This window comes from Lissotriton vulgaris, chromosome 1_1, assembly GCF_964263255.1.
Source record: "Lissotriton vulgaris chromosome 1_1, aLisVul1.2, whole genome shotgun sequence".
Classification (NCBI taxonomy): domain Eukaryota; kingdom Metazoa; phylum Chordata; class Amphibia; order Caudata; family Salamandridae; genus Lissotriton; species Lissotriton vulgaris.
In genome coordinates, this window is record NC_141685.1 from 379,772,145 (window position 1) to 379,791,803 (window position 19,659).

A 19,659-nucleotide genomic window follows, 5' to 3' on the forward strand; every position below is an offset into this window, starting at 1 on the left:
CCATGTTAGGCTGATAGTCTTGGTTTGGTCCTCTATAGTTCTACAAGAGGAACCTAGAATTGGGTGTTAATGGGGGTTTACGTGCTCAAATTCCTTACCATGTAGTTCAGTGGAACTGCCACAATAGGTTTCACCCTTGCACAATGTCATTTACATGGCGACAACACCTAATAGATACACTCTTTACTCCTGGAATGTGCACTTCTTGGGCTCTATCCATAAGAGGCACAGAGTCCTGGCTCAACTTAATATAAGGAGAGTCAATTGCATACCTACAGGAAACGCAACTTAATGGGGACGAAACAACTAAACTACACAAAAAATGGAGGGGGCAATTGTTTGCTACCAAATATTCAGCTTTCTCGAGGGGGGCGGCAATTTGGTTGAGGAATACGGTTCCCTTTGCGCTGTTGGAACAAAAAGTGGACAGTATTGGCAGATATGTTTTGCTACATGGTTTATTCGATTGGAGACATGTGGTGCTGGGCTGTATATATGCGCCCAATACTGACCAGGACAAATACTTAGCAACACTCAGCACGGTATGGTCTGAATATCACTGGATATTAGGCGGTGACTTTAATGCTGTGTTAGACCTCACTTTAGATAGATCCCACCCTCCATTACACGCCACTGAAAGTAGAAAACAAGCAGATGCACTCAAGGATTGGTAAAACGGCTGGGATCTACAGGATGCCTAGAGTTCAAAACATATGGAGCACAGGGAATATACATTTTACTCCCCGCCACATGGCTTGTACACTCGAATAGACCGTTATCTGTGCTTTGCCACGCTGATGATCTCCGTCACCTCAGCAAACCACATGGGGAAGACCCTATCAGACCACAACCCAGTAGAGCTGCGAATACAATGGGGTAGAATACCGACACTGATCCCCACATGTAGATTACAACCAGATATGCTGGAAGACCAGGTCTTCCGAATGGCTTTGTCTGAGGCAATAACGCACCATTTTGTAGAGAATGCAGGCACTGCTAGCTCCCGACAGATAGAATGGGACGCCTTTAAAATGACGGTACCGGGAGTAGCTATTAGTACTAAAGTTGGAGTGCGACAGGCTCTCACTGACCGGCTCAAGAGAGTAGAAGAGGAGCTGGCTGCGCTGGGAGGCCAGGCAGTGGGCACGAATGACCAATGCACACAACTGCGGGAGACCAATATCCGATATGCAGAGCTTTTAGAGGAGCTCCGGGTGGTGGATTACCGCCTGTACACTCAAAAACAACACTCACAAGCAGATAAATCCGGACCACTACTTGCGCGATTAGTTTGCAACACACCTGAACCCACTCCTATCATCCGCATACACAACAGCACCAGTGTGGAGGTTAACAAGCAGCTGGATATCAACACCGCATACAAAGACTATTATGCACTTCTCTATGGCCCCCCCCCACCACAGATTGAGGACACTTTTGCTGAATTCTTTGACGGCACATGTATGACTCGACTGACACAGGATCAGCAGAAAGACCTGGCACGCCCCATAACAGGTGCGGAAATACGGCATGCCATTAAGGCCTTGCCCCGTAATAAGACTCCAGGAAGCGATGGCTTCCCAGCAGAGTTCTATGCCACGTTTGCTGACATACTAGTGCCCCAATTGCGAATTCTCTACCAGGAGTCTCTTGAACGCAACAGTTTACCACACACGACACTGCAAGCGCTGGTGGTATCGTTGTTAAAGCCAGACAGAGACGCCCTACATATCCCCAGCTACCGACTCTTGTCCCTTCTCAATACAGACTACAAAATCCGTAGCCTCCTACTGGCCACCCGATTGAACCAATTTATCCCTTCACTTATACATCCGACCAATGTGGCTTTGTGCCTGGCCGTAATACGGCCCTCAATATTAGGCATTTACATCAGATTATGCTAGGTGCCTGCTTACCGGGCGATGAGGAGGGATGCAATTCCCTCGACCTTAAACAAGCGCTTGACTCCCTGTGCTGGTACTACATGTTTCAAGCCCTAGCGTGCTTCGGAATCCCACAGGAGTACATTGCATGGGTACGTTTATTGTACACGAACCCTACGGCGCGTGCCCGCACAGGCCGCCCTATCTCCGGGCAATATACGGTTGCCCGAGGGACGCGACAAGGCTGTCCTTTATCCCCCCGACTGTTCATCTTCGCATTAGAGCCCCTGTTGAACAGACTTCGCACTTTTGCGTCTCCCTGGGGTGTGGTACGTTGCTCTGCAACCCATATTTTCTCTGCTTATGCCGTTGATCTTATACTCTACTTATAGAACTTGGGTGCAGATCTGGACCTGATCCCTGGTATATTTGCTATCTTTAGCACATTGTCTGGCCTCACTATAAATGAGTCTAAGTCTCATGCATACTATTTTGACGACGCGCGGATTTGGGGCTCTGTGCGATTCGACCCTTGGGTATTCCAGATAGCGCCTGCTACCTTCAAATATCTAGGGATACATGTGTACCGTAACACCAAGGACCTCCTGGACGGAAACTTGGGCAGGGCGCTCACGACGCTTAGATCTCGCTTCCAGTTTTGGACTTCCCTGCCTTTGTCAATAGCCGGTAGAGTTGCCCTTACGAAAATGGTGAGGCTGCCACGACTGATATATTTTTTCACTAATCTCCCACTGCAGATTCCCGCACGGAGTTTTCACCTAATGAACACCCTACTGACAGACCTTATATGGGCTACGGGGCGGCGTCATGTCGGTCTGGCGAAGCTACAGATGCCTACCACCCAGGGTGGCATGGGAGTCCCGGATTTGCGGGCATACAATTATGCATGTCAGTTACAAAGGCTTGCGTATTGGCTAGCTGGACGGAATCTCCATGAGCTGGATCTGACCGAACGTGATAGAGATACAGGATTTATTCATAGGCTACTTCTGCCCCACCCTACCATAGCACCGGCCTTACCGCACTTGCTCCGATTGGCGATTGGTCAATGGCGCAGCGCTCTGCGATATACTGGCAAACTAATACCATATGGCCCTACTATACCCCTACTCTGCGTGCCCACTAGATCGAGTACGCTCACTAACCGTGCACTTAGGGTTTGGTCAGACTTTAAAGTCACGACTCTAGGAGATTTCTTCCGGGAGGGCACTCTATTGTTGCACGCGGAATTTGTGCGCACGCATGGAACCCCACCCACATTATTCCTACTGCATGCCCATATTACCCACAATATTCGCACTATATGGGGACCTAACGGGGCTGAACCTCCCACAAACGCACTCCTCACCATGCAGTACATGATGGGTAATGGCACCCGTTTGGTGAAATGGCTGACCCAAGGGATAAGGAACGAAAAAAAAAGCTCTCCCTGCAGCTGACACAGGACAAATGAGAAGGAGATGCAGGCCGCAAGTTCACGGACACGGAATGGAACAAGATCCTGGAGTTCCCTAGAAAGGTCTCCCGAAACCCTAAATTTAAGTTCATACAGCTTATGCTGCTACATAGAGCGTACTTAACCCCGCGACAATTACAGGCTATGTTCCCAGACGCGTCGGACGAGTGCCCGAGATGCCGTTCGCTGCAGACTGGTTTATTGCACATGCTTTGGTCCTGCCCTCAACTGCGAAGTTATTGGGACACGGTCCATGACAATCTGACAGCAGTGGTTCCGGCAAGCCCGTATGACTCCCTGGAATACTGCATCCTGGGACTGGGGCCTCGTGCAGAGAAAGGTAATCCCTCTGCGCGCTTTGTTAATCTTGCGCTTCTCCTGGCCAAGCGAACAGTGACAACCCGATGGAAGTCAACTAGACCCCCATCCCCAATGGAATGGCATGCAGAGGTGCTTCGCTGGGGTACTGCAGAGGGGGCGGAATTACGTAGAGAAGAATATAGGGGGCTGAGGCGTATGCCTATTTCCTTAGAATGCGATGCGTTATTGAATGATTTTGCTGCACTGGATGTCACTGTCTGCTGAGCGCGCACCCGCCTTGTGGTGCGTGCTCCGTGGATACTGTAGGGGTCAATGGAACGCGCCTCTGATCTCACGGCGTGCATTTGGGTGTAAACAGCAACTAACGTTATGATACAGATCAGTGACAACCGATGGCACTACACTTTGTGCATCATATGAGGACAGGAACCTAAACACACTGTCGCTGAATAATAGGAACTGAGCACGGGGGAAGTTGGGGAGGGCGGTATGATGTTTTGAGTTTGTCATGATTTTTTGCTTTATGGCATCACAGCTTATATATACGACTGTTTGTTTGAAAACTAATGACGACACTGGTGTTATGTTCTGGTAATAGTTTGTGTGTTGCGCTGCCTGTTATAAGCGTCTGAACTACGTTTATGGACTACCTGAACAATTACAATTGCACACGTATTGTTTTTCTATTACGTGGTCTGCATTTACAATAGTAAGATTTACGGACCCCGCATAATTGTACAGTCGACAGTAATGTGGCATGCTGACAATGTATAATCATCTGTTTGTACTTTCGAAACAATAAAAACATTTTTTTAAAAAAAGACATACTCGGTAGTTAAATAAACTTTCATAAATAAACTTACAAATCAAACATATCAACCTATCGCAGCCCAGAAAGGCTTTCAAAGATGGGCACAGAGAATAATTTTCTCTACATTAGATGTAGGGACTTTCTAATATGTTATATGGGAATGCCCTCTACCCAAAGATATTGTCAGAAGATATATGAATCTGTCTAAATGCTTGGGCGTATTGCCTAGACCCGATGACAGGTGGCAATTTTTGGAGATCATGGACGGCTGGATAAATACGTATGCACAGAGAACATTGGCTGGGTTTGGCATCATGATTGCAAAAACAGGTAAGGACGCTGTTTGCATAGCGAGAGTTGCCCCAAAATGAGAAACTGGTATGGGGGCACAGTTTACCGTGTTGCTGCAAAAAGAATAGCTGTGAAACAAAATATCTGAAAATATGGGGTCACTTGCTTAACAGTCAGTGGCATGCTGGATTGCATGTTCTGTGTAATATGTGATCACCTTAAATTTTCAGAAATGTAATGAGCTATGGCTTTGATTGGAGACTTAGATTTACCTGCTGCAAGTTGATTGTTAAAAATCTAATAAAAAGCTACAAAAAATAGTGTGCAACAACCTTAGTTGTAGTGTTGGAAATAAAGGTTGTGGGTTTATGCCAAAACTAGATAATTAAAGGAAAATTAGGTAATATTACTTAAAGGTTTGAAACTCCATTATATATTCAAAGGCTGATAATATTTTTTTAAGTACTTTCAGCAAAAGTGTTGATTTAATAATATTACACATGTAAATACACGAATATGTTATCTGCATTTACAACCCCAACACATCTTTTTACCTGAATTATAATTTCAATAAGAGCTTTCGTCATAGATAATGTTAGTGTGTAAATAAAATCTGCTTTGCTTTTTCAGATCAAAGAAAAGCCACAAGAAGAGTCGGAGAGGAAATGAATAACCACGTACTATTGATCGTGGGGACCTGGTATAAAATATCCGAACGGATTCTAGGATTTATTTATGATCAGGAGCTGAAAAGGAAGCTTGCTTTCTTGGCAAATAAGTGTAATATAATAATAACCATTATTTGTTTCCCCATCCCTTTCTGGAAAAATATTGTTTTGTATTATTGCACACCTGAGGACAAAATCTGTTTTAATAAAAGCAAACCTTTTGGCAACAAAGTGTGATTTCTAACTAAATTTAGTATATAAATGTTTACTTTTCTGACTTGAGGTGTTCATGAAAACCATCAGTAGTTTACGACCCGACTGATTAATTGAAATTTGAAATCTATGTAACCATAAGTTTAGGCAAGTACCCCTTTTGGCATGGTTACCACCCACTTTTTGCCTGGCTTTGATGCATCTTGGTCTGTACCTTTGTTTCTCCAATCGGCAATCCTCTGACTCACATGAGTCACTTGTAAAAAAAACAGTGGTACCAAAGGCCTTGTGACTTCAGAATGTATTATTCCACCCTAAGAAACTCCTCCTCAAATACAAGCATAATGCCACTGCAGCCTGCGTGTTTTGGTGCAGATTAAAGTGAAGTCGACCTAGCACACATCCCTGTGAAAATATATAAAAATGACTTGACCAAGTGACTCAACCCGTGAATTAGATAGCAGGAGGCCAGTCGGAAAAAGAAACTAAGGCTGGACAATAGTCAGGGGCCAATACCTTATAGTACGGTTGGAAAATACGGCGCACAAATCACCCAATAAGGAGAGAGGATCTTGCCCCCGATATCAAAGGCGAACAAACGTGAAAAGGATTAATCACCCTTACTGGGTTTCACGGAGGATCTTTTGATTCTAGTATCGAGACCTCTCTAATTAAGTTGGAAGAAAAGGAACGTTAAACTTGCATAAACTGTTATAAAGTAAGAAGACACTAATTACGCACGCCTGCGCTCTAGAGTCCAGGTTAACGGGACCAGCTCAACTCTCTTTCCCCTTAGAGAGAGGCACAGGCAGAAGTGCCAGCTCTCGCCACTACTTTTCGCTTTGAGCATTGAGCCACTGGCCCTACGGATTCGTAAAGCGGCAGGAAACCGGGGCATTCCGGTTTGTGGGGGAAGCATAAAATATCGCTCTTTGCTGACGATGTGCTGTTCTCCCTTACTTCCCCCGACCAGTCTCTACGTGAATCACAGGATGTACTGAGGACTTTTGAAGACGTTTCAGGTATTCAGGTAAATCTCATGAAATCTTTCATCTTGAATCTCACTCTGTCCGGGGAGGCCGTGAGTAGATTGCTTGACTGTACTCTACTTCAATGGGCTCAACATACATTCAAATACCTGGGTGTTAACCTGACTCCCAGGCTAGAGGGTCTGTTTAGGGCTAACTATCCCCCGCTATTGCTTCAAATCCAGCAAGATCTTAAACCTTGGAAGCCTCTTTTTATCTCCTGGTTAAGGCGCTTTCCCACGATAAAAATGACCGTCCTCCCTAAATTATTGCATCTATTCCAGGGATTTTCTGCCTAAATTGCGGTCTCTCTTCACAGGATGTATCTGGCAGAACAGTAGAGTGCAGTTTCCCTTTCACACGCTCCGCCGAGCAATATGTGACGGAGTGGCGCTACTGGATCCCCACTTATATTTTAAAGCAGCCCAGCTCCGTATTTTAGCGGAGTGGTCAAAGAGAGAGTCAGATAAACATTGGCTGCATATGGACAAGGGTGGTGGTAGGAAGGACAGTATGGGATTTGATATGGAAGCCCAAGAAAGACAGGCCTCTAAACGTGTACATTAGTACTCCCACGCGCACCACACTTAGTTTGGTATGAGGTCTCCGTGGGACTAGAGTGGTCTACTTTCCCTTCGCACTACACTCCTATTTAATTTAACCCTGAATTCCCCCCAGTACTGCAATTGAATAATTGAATTGAATTGAATAAAAACTTATATTGCGTGACTTTGCCGAAAGATCATAAAAGGCAATCCAATAACTAAGGGTAAGCTTTGGCAAAAAGCCAGGTCTTCAGGGCCTTTCTGAAAGACTGCATCGATGGCAAAGTCCTAATGTCCCTGCAAGAGGGTTCATTTGACTTTTGGAGGGAGTGGGGGTTATCTGATGCTATCGAACCTGTTTCATAATTACGACATTCTCCCCTTTGCCAGCTGTCAAAGGTTGCGCCCAGTGAGCACTTCCATTATCTCCAACTCAAACACTGGGCTTTCCAGCCGCAGGTCAGGGAGGCTGCGACTCGGGAGAAGACTGCAATGGAAGTATTTGTGCAGAAGGTGGGATCCATGAGAGGGGTGATCTTTCTTTTATAACCCGCTTCTCTCTACTTCAAAGTAGCCAAGACCACGTTATATGCAGACAAGGGTACAGTACAGGGAGAGAGATCTCCGATACAGAATGGAACCATCTGTGAAGGAATATTGCAAAAGATAATGACTCACTAGACCTAAGGGAGGCGCACTATAAGATTCTCTTTGATTTGTACTTATACCCAACAAAACCTTTCCCAGAGTCCTCGAATTTGTGTTGGAGAGGGTGCGGCTTCTTAGGGGACTATAGTCATATATGGGGGCATTGCCCCTCAATCCGACCCTTTTAGTAGGAGATTTCGTTTCATATGAGACATCCTGGGTTACCCTATCCCTACCACCAAGGAATGAGCACTATTTTTTTTTTTATATATATTTTTTATTGCTAAGTTATATAGAATTTTCCATCACAGTACATATATGCGCCTACAACCCTGAGGCCGGCTTGCAGTATGTTGTATGGATGATCCAAACGAAGACCTTTTAGCCTTTTCTGGTTGTTGAGGCAGTGTTAATTACTCAGGATATGCAGTCATGCGGAACGGATGAAATCTACAGTAAAAATACAATTTGCATTTTGTATTTTTTTTTTTTAAATAACTAATAAACTTCACACATGAGTCAGTACGACAATAATTTACACATGGTGTATTATCTGGCATCGAAGCTGCCCTGTGAGGGATCAGTTGTGCAATTCTCCCAAAGTCACATCCCGCCCGCACACCCCCCCTCTATTAAACCCCACTGCATTGTACCCAGCCCCGTTCCCTTCACGTGTGCCCCTATTCAGTGTCCTCCTCATCCTCATAGCCTTCAATATTTTCCTCCGACAACGGCTCACAAATATCCCCTCTATATGTGTTCCACGGTTGCCAAACCCCATTCCATTTGCGTGGGTTATCTCTGTTTGTATACTGCCCTTTCTGCCAACATAAGCATATCCATGTTCCTGCTCCATTGTGCCAATGTGAGGAGTTCCGCTGTCCCCCATTTTTGTGCAATGTCTCGTTTGGCTGTCATAAGTCCTATCGTAGTCCATACCCTCTCATAAAATGTGAGATCTGTAGGCCCCCATACATTCAATAAGCATACCCGCGGGTCCAGTGTGAGTGAGGTATGGAGTGTTTGAGCGATAGTGCGGAGTACCCGCTGCCAGTAGCTGACAATACGTGTGCAGCCCCAGAACGTGTGTATGAACGTGCCCTCTTCCCCGCAGCCCCTGAGACAATATGGATGCTCTGCTCGCTGCAGTTTGTGTAGTGTAGTTCTTGTGTAGTATATCATGTGTAAGATTTTTAGTTGTACCAGGCGGAACTTAGACGATACACCAGCCTCACGTGGAGATGCCATGGCGGCGTTCCAGTCGGATTGGTCGAGGTCTCCGACTTCGGCCACCCATTTGTCTTTTAGCCTCCCCAGCGGGTCAGATAAGTTGTTGATCAACTTACGATATGTTAAGGAGGTTGTGCCTTCCTGCATGAAATCTGTGAGCAGACGGTCTTCCAGCGGGGAGGACTCTGGTGGAGTCGTGTCTGGTGGGATCGCCGCCTGGAGGGCGTGTCTGATTTGTATATATCTATACAGCTCGCTATCCCCCAGTTCGTACTGTTCCTGAAGGGTCGCGAATGGGATCACTCCCTCCCTAGTCCACATGTCTCCCACAGTCGATATCCCAATGTTATCCCACTGGGTGAAGCCCTTAGTGCGCCGTAGATGTCCCAGTTCCTTGGTGTCCCACAGTGGTGTGAGCTTTGTGATGGTCCCATCCCAGTGTAGCTTTGCTTGCGCCTTGTACTATAGTTGTACGGTGTGCTTGGTGGGTCCGATAAGTTTCGCCGCTGCGCCCCGGTGGTATAAAGGTGCTAGTAAGCTATTTGTACCTAATTGTGCCCTGTCTGCTTTGAATGCTGGGTCGTAGTGTGGGGCATGCACCCACTGGTTGAGGATCTTGAGTAGGGCCGCCCAATAATATAATTGCATATTAGGCAGTGCAATTCCTCCATCATACCAGCTCCTATTAAGCTTCATGTGGGAAATTCGGGCTGGCCGGCTTCCCCAGAGCAGACTCGAAATCTGTGCTGTTACTCTCTGGAGGAAGCTGGCGGGTATCAAGCATGGGGCGTTTTCAAGGACGTATAGAAAGCGCGGCAGCGCCATCATTTTAAATAATGCTGCTCTGCCCAGCAATGTTAGTGGGAGTTCTTTCCAGTGTTGCACATCGTTACGGAGCAGAATCAAAGGGGGTTGCAGATTGAGCATTGAGAACTCCGTTTCATCTCGAGTGATATGGATTCCCAGATACTTAAAAGAAGAAGGAGCTATCTCTAGCAGACAGGAGTCTGGCAGGGGCGGAAGTGGCCCCTTGAGCTCAAAGAGTATCGATTTCGACCAATTGATAGTATAGCCTGACACTCGCCCATGTGAGTTGCAGATTGCTAGGAGGTTTGGAAGGCTATTTTCTAAGTCCGTGAAGTATATCAACATGTCGTCCGCGTATAGGGACACTCTGTCTTCCCACTGTGGATCCCATCTAATCCCCTTCAGAAGTTGTGTACTTCGGATAGTGACCGCCAGCGGTTCGAAGACCAGTGCAAATAGGAGGGGCGAGAGTGGGCACCCCTGTCTCGTACCTCGTCCCAGACGTATGGCTCGTGACGTGTGTCCATTCGCTACTATCCTGGCCATGGGATCTTTGTAGAGCACCCTTATCCAGGAAATAAAGACGGGTCCAAAGCCCATGCGGGTGAGCACCGCGAAGAGATAGTTCCACTCCACCAAGTCAAACGCCATTTTGGCGTCCATTTGATAATATTGCTGCTGGTTCCCTCAACATTGAGATTCGCGCCACAACTCCGTGCACTCTGCGAAGGTTTAAGGCCGTGCTTCTATGCGGCATAAAGCCGGACTGGTCCGGGTGGATCAACTGACTTAAGCATGGCATAAGCCTGTTCGCCAGCACTTTCGCTATTATTTTGGCCTCCGGGTTCAGGAGGGAAATAGGTCTATAGGATTTACAGTCGCTGGGCGGTTTACCCGGTTTCGGGATGGCGACTATAGTTGCCATCCGTTGAGCTTGGGGCAATGTACCCTTTATCCTACTCTCTTCATACATTTGAAGAAGGGGCTCACTAAGGAATTCGGACATGGTTTTAAACCACTCAATGGGCACCCCGTTGGGGCCCAGAGCCTTACCCGAGTGGACGGAGTTAATGGCCGACTGAATTTCGTCAGTTGTTAAGGGGGCGTCGATGTCCTTCGCCGCCTCTTCCGTCAGCGTCGGCAGAGGCACACATTCGAGGGTGGCTCGGGCTTCGTCCTCCGTCACTACTATTGTCGGAGTGTATACTTCACTAAAGTGGTCGGCCAGTGCTTCTACTAATTCCTCCGGCTGGGTGTGTACAATGCCACACGAGTCCGTAATTTGCAGTATGTTCCTACCTCCCCCTTGTTTCTTGTCCAGCCACGCTAGGAGTTTACTAGCTTTGTCCCCAATGTCATAAACTCTGTGTTTAGTCGCGGCGATGTCCGCCATGGTCACATGCCTCAGATGGTCATTGAGGCGGCGCTGGTGTATCTGTAAGTCATGAAGTGTCTCTTCTGATGGGTCAGCCATATGGGCAGTGTTGGCCCTCTCGAGGCCCAACTCCAGTTCCAATGCTTCCCTCCTTTGTGCTCTCTTGTGACTCGTTATCGCCGCAATAGCCTGTCCCCTGAACACTGTTTTGTAGGCTTCCCACAGTATTGAGGGGGGAGTCTACCGAGGACTGATTCTCCTCAAAATATAGCCGGGTCGCTTTCTTCAGGTCTTTACTGATTTGTGGGACTTTGAGATACCCTGGAAAAATCGGATATATCCTTTTACGTTTGGTGCCTGTACTAGACACGGTCAGAGTGACCGGCGAGTGATCCGAAATGCCCCTCGGCTGTATCTTCGCTTCGTTGATGTTAAGGAGACCGTTTCCCAATGTAAAAAAGTAGTCTATCCTTGAAAGGCTATTGTGGGTCGCTGAGTAATAGGTGTATTGTTGCTATTCTGGGTGTAGCGTACGCCACACATCCACCAAACCATGCGCTTCTAGAAAATTCTTGAGCTTGCTAGGGCCATCTGTGTGTGTTCGTGTGGGGAACAGATCAAGGGTGTTACTGAGCGTCATGTTAAAGTCTCCACCAATAAGTAAATCTCCTTCAGGGAGTTCCAGCAGGAACTTGCCGAGATCCGGCAGTGATACTACTTGCAGCGCCGGTGGGATATAAACGGAGACCACGTTTATTAGTCTACCCTCCCACTGGCCATGTACCGCTGCAAAGCGGCCTTGATCATCTACTTTTGTGGATTTCACTATGTATTGGGAAGACTTTCTCAGCAATATGCCTGTGCCACGTGACCCTGAGGTAAATTCTGCGTGCACTATCATATGGTATCCCCTCCTGTCCAGAGCTCGTGTGGCCGCCCCCACCAAGTGTGTTTCCTGTAAAAGAACTAGGGTGGGCCCCTGTCTCTTAATACCTTGCAGCACCAGGCCCCTTTTGATCTTGTCGCCCAGGCCCCTAACGTTCCACGACATGATTTGCAGCGTGGCTGGTGGAGTGCGGCTATTTATCCTGGCCATAAGAATCGCTGGTGTTAGGGCCCGAAGGAGCCCATAGGGTGCAGTCCCTCTTTAGTCTTACGGAGGGATTACTATAGGCCGCGAGGCCTTCTCGCCATGAGTGAGGTGTTGTATGGAGACGTGCGCGAGGCAGGTGCGACTCTACCATACCCCCCGCCATCGGGCCTTCCCAGTGACTTACGGTGCTTTCCAAATGCTGACTCATACCAATTAGCATGTGTGTGTGCAAAACCAGAACTTGCAGGACCAAGTGGTCCCAAACTTTAACCATCCCTTTACCCCTACCTACCCCCCTCCCTGCCCCCCTGCTACACGAACTCAAAACTGCCCGCCCCCCCAACTGAGCAGAGTGCATACCCCAACCCCAAAACAGTGTACTTGCGCGTCGGGGTGAGGGACTTTCCGCAGCCAGCGGTCTCTCATTCACACCCCCAGAGGTCCATCACCCAGTGTCCAATGGCGGGTAGCGTGTGCGCAGCACAATGAGTCTAGTAAAGTATGGAAACCTGGAGATCACAGTTCTTCGTTCTCCTCCTGACCGCCTTCTTCTCTTAAGGGCGAGCTGCTCTCTGGGCCCCCTCCCGATGCCTGGGAGTCCGGATGTCTTCCTACATTTCGGCCCTTTGGGGGCCGGTTGGTTCGCCGAGGGTGGTGGCCCGGTCTCCATCCCTCCAGCCAGTCCTGCACCACTTCAGGGGTGTCAAAGAACCACGTTTTATTTTCTGCTACTCCCCTGAGCCTTCCGGGGAAGAGCATGGAGTATGGGATTTCTCGTGTCCTTAGTTCTTTTTTAACCTCAAAAAAGGTCCTTCGCCTGCGTGCGACGTCCGCCGTGTAGTCTGGGAAGAAGGCTATGGTGGAGTTCTGAAGTCTGATAGGAGGGGACGTCCTGGCCGCCTGTAAGATGGCGTCCCGGTCTCGGAAATTGAATAGGCGGGCAACTATAGGCCGCGGAGACGCCCCCGGCTTCGGTTGACCGCCTGGTACGCGGTGGGCCCTCTCTACGGAGAAGAAAGAGGACAAACCCTTTGGCTTAAGTTCGTCCGTAATTAGGCTCTCCACATACAAGTCCATGGCTCTCGTGCCTTCCGACTCCGGTACCCCAATAATGCGGATGTTGTTCCGCCTAGAACGCCCTTCTTGCTCATCAAGTTTCTCACGCAGCAGTTAATTGTCCTGTGCCATCTTCCCCATTGCTTGCTGAAGTTCTGAGACGTCCTCCACGAGGGATTTTGTGACCACTTCCATGTGTTTGACTTTCTCCGACATTTTGTGGAGGTCGGCTCTAAGCAAAGTGACATCTGTGGAGATCGAGCCCACCATTGTTTGTAGCTGAGCCAATGCCTGCATCACGTCTTCTAACGTTGCCTTCTTTCCTCCCGGAGCATCCGCAGTTTTGCCTCCTGTGTCTTTCCCCGTCGTGGGGGAGGTAGCTGGCTTGTCGGATGTGTATCGTTCTATGCGGGTCTGCGTGGTGCCGATCTTCGGTCCTTTCCCGGCCATGCCTTTGGGTTTCGTGGCTTTCGGGCCTCTCCGCTCCAGCTTGTTCGGAGCGGCTCACCCACCTCGGCCACGGAGTGTTGGTGTTCTCGCTCGCACCTGAGCGCGGCCAGGGAGCCTCTCTGATGTCCGCCGGCTCCAATGAGCTGTCCCTCCCCGGGCCCCCGGGGGATCGTATCGTGCTTCCAAACTGGGTGCAGTCTGCAGCGTGTGTTCTGGCTCACCAGCCGGGTACCTGTAGGGCGTTCCGCAGGGCGAGGTATGCTAACGGTCTATAAGTGCGCAGTGCCCTCCTCCGCTTAGAAAATGGCGGCTGTCCTTCACCATCCTAGGCTCCCCTCCACGTGTGGCCGCCGGTCATGCAGTAAACAGGTCCGGGGGCGGCGGTCTCAGTGCAATGGTGCAGCCACTCTTCCTTCGATCGTAGGCGGCGCCCAGTCTGTCGGCGTAGTTTCGGGTCTCGGCCGTCTTGCACAGCGTGCGGGCACTTCCGGCACAGGTCCCCCGGAACAGCTGTACTTCCTGTCGGGCTATTCGATCAGGGAAGGTCCCGGTTCAAATGGTCGAAGTAGGCCAATCCGCAGCTTCGACGGAGCTCCGTCCCCAGGCGTCAGATTTGAACGCCGCTACTTGCTCCGCCCGGTCCTAGGCTCCGGTACCCTCCTGCAGGGCTTGAAAATTGTGGCGGATTATGAGCCGGATAGTCGAAGAGGCCGCTTTAACCGCGGAGCCTGTCTCTTATGCTGCCGCCATGATCGGCTGCTAGCCACGCCCCCCCGGAATGAGCACTATTAAGACTGAGCGATCCAGGCCTAGAGCAGCAAACTAAAACAGACCGGGCTATAATGTGGACATGGTATGGGCCGCCAAAGTAACGATCGCAGCAGCCTGGAAGAAAAAGGCTGTGCCAGTGCTTTCTCAGTGGCATGCCAGTCTCTGGAAAAAACTGTCTATGGAATGGATGGCGGATATTTTTTAGAGACGACTATAAATAATTTGAACATAAGTAGGGCCCCCTTGTCTCCTACCTTACAAGTGGTTTACCTTTGGTGGTATGCCCTCCCTCATTACAGGATATGCACCTATTCCCGTTTTAGTCGGAGGCCACCTGGTCATTTTGGAAAACCAGCCTGACAGCAGAAGTGAACACAATGTTTAAGCCAAACAGAACTAGATCCTGAGCCCAGTGATAGTTTTGATAAGGACTGCCTCTTGGTAGTTAAGTTATCTTGTTGATGGTGGGTAGTGGGGGGGTGGGGGGGGGTTATAACTTGTATGCCTTTTATGATGTGTCATTTGAGTCAGACAGGATGGACTGTCGGAAATGAAGGATGGGACACTCTCCCCACTTTGTAGTGAAACTGACTTCGTTAGACAGTGTGTTAGATGTGGGGTTAGCTGTGACATGCCCTTTTTGTGATGTACATTCATTCTGGGAAATGCTAATGTGCCTAATATTAAGAAGTTAGAAAACAAAAAGTAAGAAGACATCTTTTAGGGTGCCAATGAATATTTCATATGGACTAGAGAGAGTAAAAAATACTGTTCAGAAGAAGGCGGTTGGAATTGGTTAAATACCGCTGAAACTCGTCAAAGCATATTTAAAGCTAAATTTGAAGAACATACAGGCCCAGTAGACAGGAGATGTCAATCATGTGGCTGTGCTGAATATTTACACAAATTAGCTGATGAATTTAATGACGAAGTGTACTGTCTTGTGTGTTCTCTCTCTCTCGCTCCTCTTCATCCCCCTTCTTTAAGGTGGAAAGCACATTTTTATTGTGGTGTATTATTTTTACACTAGTCATTGTTCATTTTTAGGTCTCGGCTTGCATTCAGAGGAGTTTCAGTAAAGGGCTTTAAGCCCCGCCCCTCTTTTCCATTGGCTTGCGTCACCGTTTATGCTAAACGGTGGCCAGCCATTGGAAAAGAACTCTTTATGACGTGTACTTTATGCTTTTTCGGCCGGCCCACTTGGACGGGCTCGCCTGTTTTCCGTGCGTTTCAAAAGGTTTCTTATCTTAATGGCACCACGTGTTTCAAAAAGATAACCCCATAAAGACAAGAACTCGTTTTGCTCCAGACGAATGTGAAAGCGGACGTGCTTGTTTGTCACTAGAAGTGCTGCGCGTCATGTGCTCGGTGTTAGACACGCGCTGAGAGCCACAGAAGTTCACAGGAGAACCCTTCCTAAGTGCACGCCGACGTCTAGGTGCAGAGGGTTTGGGGCCGCTTTCAGTGCGCTGAGTGTGAGTTTATAGGAGGGGGTACAACCAGAATAGTGTTTGACACCCGAGTGAGGACTTTTTGCTTATTTACAGATTGCTTGTTGGCACGGTTGTTGTTGTTCTGCATGCTTAGTATAATGGTCAGCGGCGATATGTTTGGTGTGGGGCGGGCAGAATCTTCCTGAATTTCCGTTTTTTGCTGTTAGGTGGTTTGATGGAAGGAATGATGTTTGACTTTCAACAGACTTCAGCACGTGCCTAGAACGACCGTCTCTGCGTTGGATATGTTTGATGGCGGGGGTCACACGGACCAACAAAGAAACTCGAAAAAGGGGACATGTTGTCCCAGTATTACAGATTTCGTGTTTCCCTTGTGTGTGTGCATGGATCGGCTGGGGGGGGTGGGGGGCGCGTGGAGTTGATGCGGACTCCCTAGAAGAGGCTCCTTGAGGGTCCAATATTGATAGGGGGGTTGACCCAGTTAAAGTTACGGGGACCTGGGTTAGTAAGCGAGTAAAGCGAAGGGGTCCCAGTAACAGGGAGACATCAACCAAAGAAATAGAAATAAGTCAAATCAACAAAACATCAGTCCACATTGTTTTAATTCACAATGGGACGTTATATTGAACATACATAATTTACACAATAATCAAGCATTGATTAATTACAGTGCCCCAAAGGGTAGAAGCGGGGAGGGTAATGTGATAGTGATGGGAGTTGGTGAGGAAAAGAAAGAAGATTCTTAGGTGACGGTAAAATCAACAATTGAGGCTTGTTTCGCACAGTTACAAACTCTGTACCAAAAACTCCTATAGGGTGTGGAGTTGATAGTGAAAGGACATCTGATTGCCTTTCACTATCAACTCCACACCCTATTGGTTTCATTCATTGAACTTTTGGAGTATGATCTATGTCTAAAATAATATCCATGAACCGGTCGGTCCTGTTTTTGGTACAGAGTTTGTAACTGTGCGAAACAAGCCTCAATTGTTGATTTTACCATCACCTAAGAATCTTCTTTCTTTTCCTCACCAACTCCCATCACTATCACATTACCCTCCCCGCTTCTACCCTTTGGGGCACTGTAATTAATCAATGCTTGATTATTGTGTAAATTATGTATGTTCAATATAACGTCCCATTGTGAATTAAAACAATGTGGACTGATGTTTTGTTGATTTGACTTATTTCTATTTCTTTGGTTAATGTCTCCCTGTTACTGGGACCCCTTCCTTGAGGGTCCAGCAGTCAGTCCTGGTTCTCTGAGGCAGTTGCGGTGTTTGATATTGTCGCCCGCTTCCTTTGCCTCCTGGGTTGGAGGGGGTGAGGAGGCAGGCTGCTGTAGGGTCTGAAACAGAGAGGGCTTGCTTTTACGCGTGAAACTTTGCGTTTATTTTGCACGGAAGGCACCGATGGGTTAGTAGATGAAGCCAGGGCCGTTTCTACCATTAGGCAAGACTAGGCGGCTGCCTAGGGCGGCAAAAGAGGGAGGTTGGCAAAAACCATGAATTTGGAAATCTACTTGAGTGAATGACCGCCAAGTCTTGCCTAATGATAGAAACGGCGCTGCCCCTTGAGTGAACTGTCTTCGACCTCGAAAGCGCATTAGCGCCTTCTAATATTCGACGTGAGGTGGTGTGACGTCACGTTCGGCGCCACAGGTGGGGGCCGTGCGTGCCCGTTTTTAGGTCTCGCTTGAGACCTATTGCAGCCAATTTGCTTGTCAAGGGACATAGAGCTGGGTACGAGCGCCGATTGCACCTCGTGGACTCGCCCCCTGGCCCCTCCCCCCCCAGCCGTGCACATCTCTTGCTCCACATTCACAGCGGCAGCCTCTCACAATCACGCGCGCACCCACAGCCACACTCACCGAAGCCCACACACACACACAGAGACACACACACACCCCTCCCCCGTACTTCTGACGATAGTTAGATCTTACCTATTCAGGACTGCAATGGAAGTCCAGAGTGCAATCCCTGAGTGTAGCTTCTCGTTTTTTGTAGCCCCATGCATCCAGAGTAGTCCCTCTAGTCTCCTAGGGAACTCCGGCGGTGAAATCTGGAGCTGCTTACTAGTTTCGGTCGAGCTAGCGCTGGCGATTCTTGTTAGGATGGGGTGTAAAAAAAGGCGCCAGGAGCTGGCCGCGCGCCGACAAGCGCTGTGAGCGTGTACGGCGCCGGCGTCAGCTTCCCTTGCGTTAGCACAGGATCTGTGCACGAGCCAGCCGACAAGCGCTGTGAACACATGCAGCAGCGTGCGCTTGTTAAAAAGTGGTATAAAACTGAAGCACACTGCCCATCTGATCGAGCTCCGAGTTTGAAAGTCCAGCTGCGTGGTGGCCAGTCTCCTTACAGCTCCCTCCTTCCTCTTTGAAACCGAAGTCCCGGATACGGCTGAAGCGAGCGAGCGGCCGCCGCACATTCCGCGCCTGTGGAGCGCCTCTCCGCCCCCCACCGACACCTGCAGTCCGTCCGCCCATCGCGCGCTGGGGGCACACCCCCTCCGCCTTCCAAGCAGCGGCGAACTTCGGCAAGTTTGACTGCGCCGGGTTCGTTATGCGTCTAGGGCCCGGGACACAAAGTATTGCTTGCGCTTCCTGTGGACAGCGCTGTGCAGCGGAGCTTGGAGTCTCTCCTGGTGCTTCCGAGGACTCGACATTTAAACCCGGCAGAGGGGAGCTTCATTCAGGTAAGCCCCGCTTTATTCGCACCAGTGGCCTCTTTTTCAGTGTGGTATGAAGCTGTGCTTGTTGTTTGAGAAACACCCTGCGCTGCCGGGTCTGTAGGGTCCACCGGTCTCTTTGTTAGGGAGTCAGATTAGTGTCCCCTCGCTGGGCAGATCTGTGAACTGCTCCTGCAGCAGGGAATATACATCCACACTTTCTGACTGGTGTCTGGACAACTGAGCACCTCACTCTGCTCCAGAAGTGTCCTTCTGTTGTGTCCCGGTGTTTCGCTTAGTTCTTGGCATTGCCAACGAGCTCGGCCGTTTTTACATCACATTTTATTCCAAGTGCCACCAGTGCCTACGTAACGTTTGTTCTTGTGTTTGAGTGTCCTCCTTATATTGCAGTGTTATATCTCTGTTCATTTTGTACGCCTTTGTAACCGGCACACGTCACTTTTTGCTCCTGTAATGCACCGTTTGCTACCTCGTGTATTTTGTTGGCTCACGATTGTCACTTTTGTAATGCACCGTTTGCTACCTCGTGTATTTTGTTGGCTCACGATTGTCACTTTTGTAATGCACCGTTTGCTACCTCTTGTATTTTGTTGGCACACGATTGCCATTTTTGCTTCATTTAATGTAACGTTAGCTTTTGTATTTTGCTCACTTGTAATGTTCTCATGTATCAGTTATGTTCCTACTGTGAAGCGCTCTGACACCTTCGGGTAAAGTCCGCGCTATATAAAAACGCATAAATAAATAAATAAAGACAATGTATGTGCACTGCCAATGCAGCTACTTAGCAGGAGCAGTAGTGACGCATCTTAACGTTATGTTCTATACTTTCTTCTTTTTAGGACTCTTCCCA

At 48.6% G+C, this 19,659-nt stretch overlaps 1 protein-coding gene across 1 annotated transcript in view; it reads left to right on the plus strand.

Moving 5' to 3' along the window:
• The window catches only part of PRPF38A (pre-mRNA processing factor 38A), a 144,241-nt gene extending 138,559 nt beyond the window's left edge, over nucleotides 1-5,682 (plus strand). The window contains exon 10 of the mRNA XM_086952442.1: nucleotides 5,414-5,682. Coding sequence (XP_086808568.1) covers nucleotides 5,414-5,456 — 43 coding nt within the window. The 3' untranslated portion in view covers nucleotides 5,457-5,682. The remainder of the gene's footprint in view (nucleotides 1-5,413) is intronic.
• The last annotated feature ends 13,977 nt before the right edge of the window (nucleotides 5,683-19,659 follow it).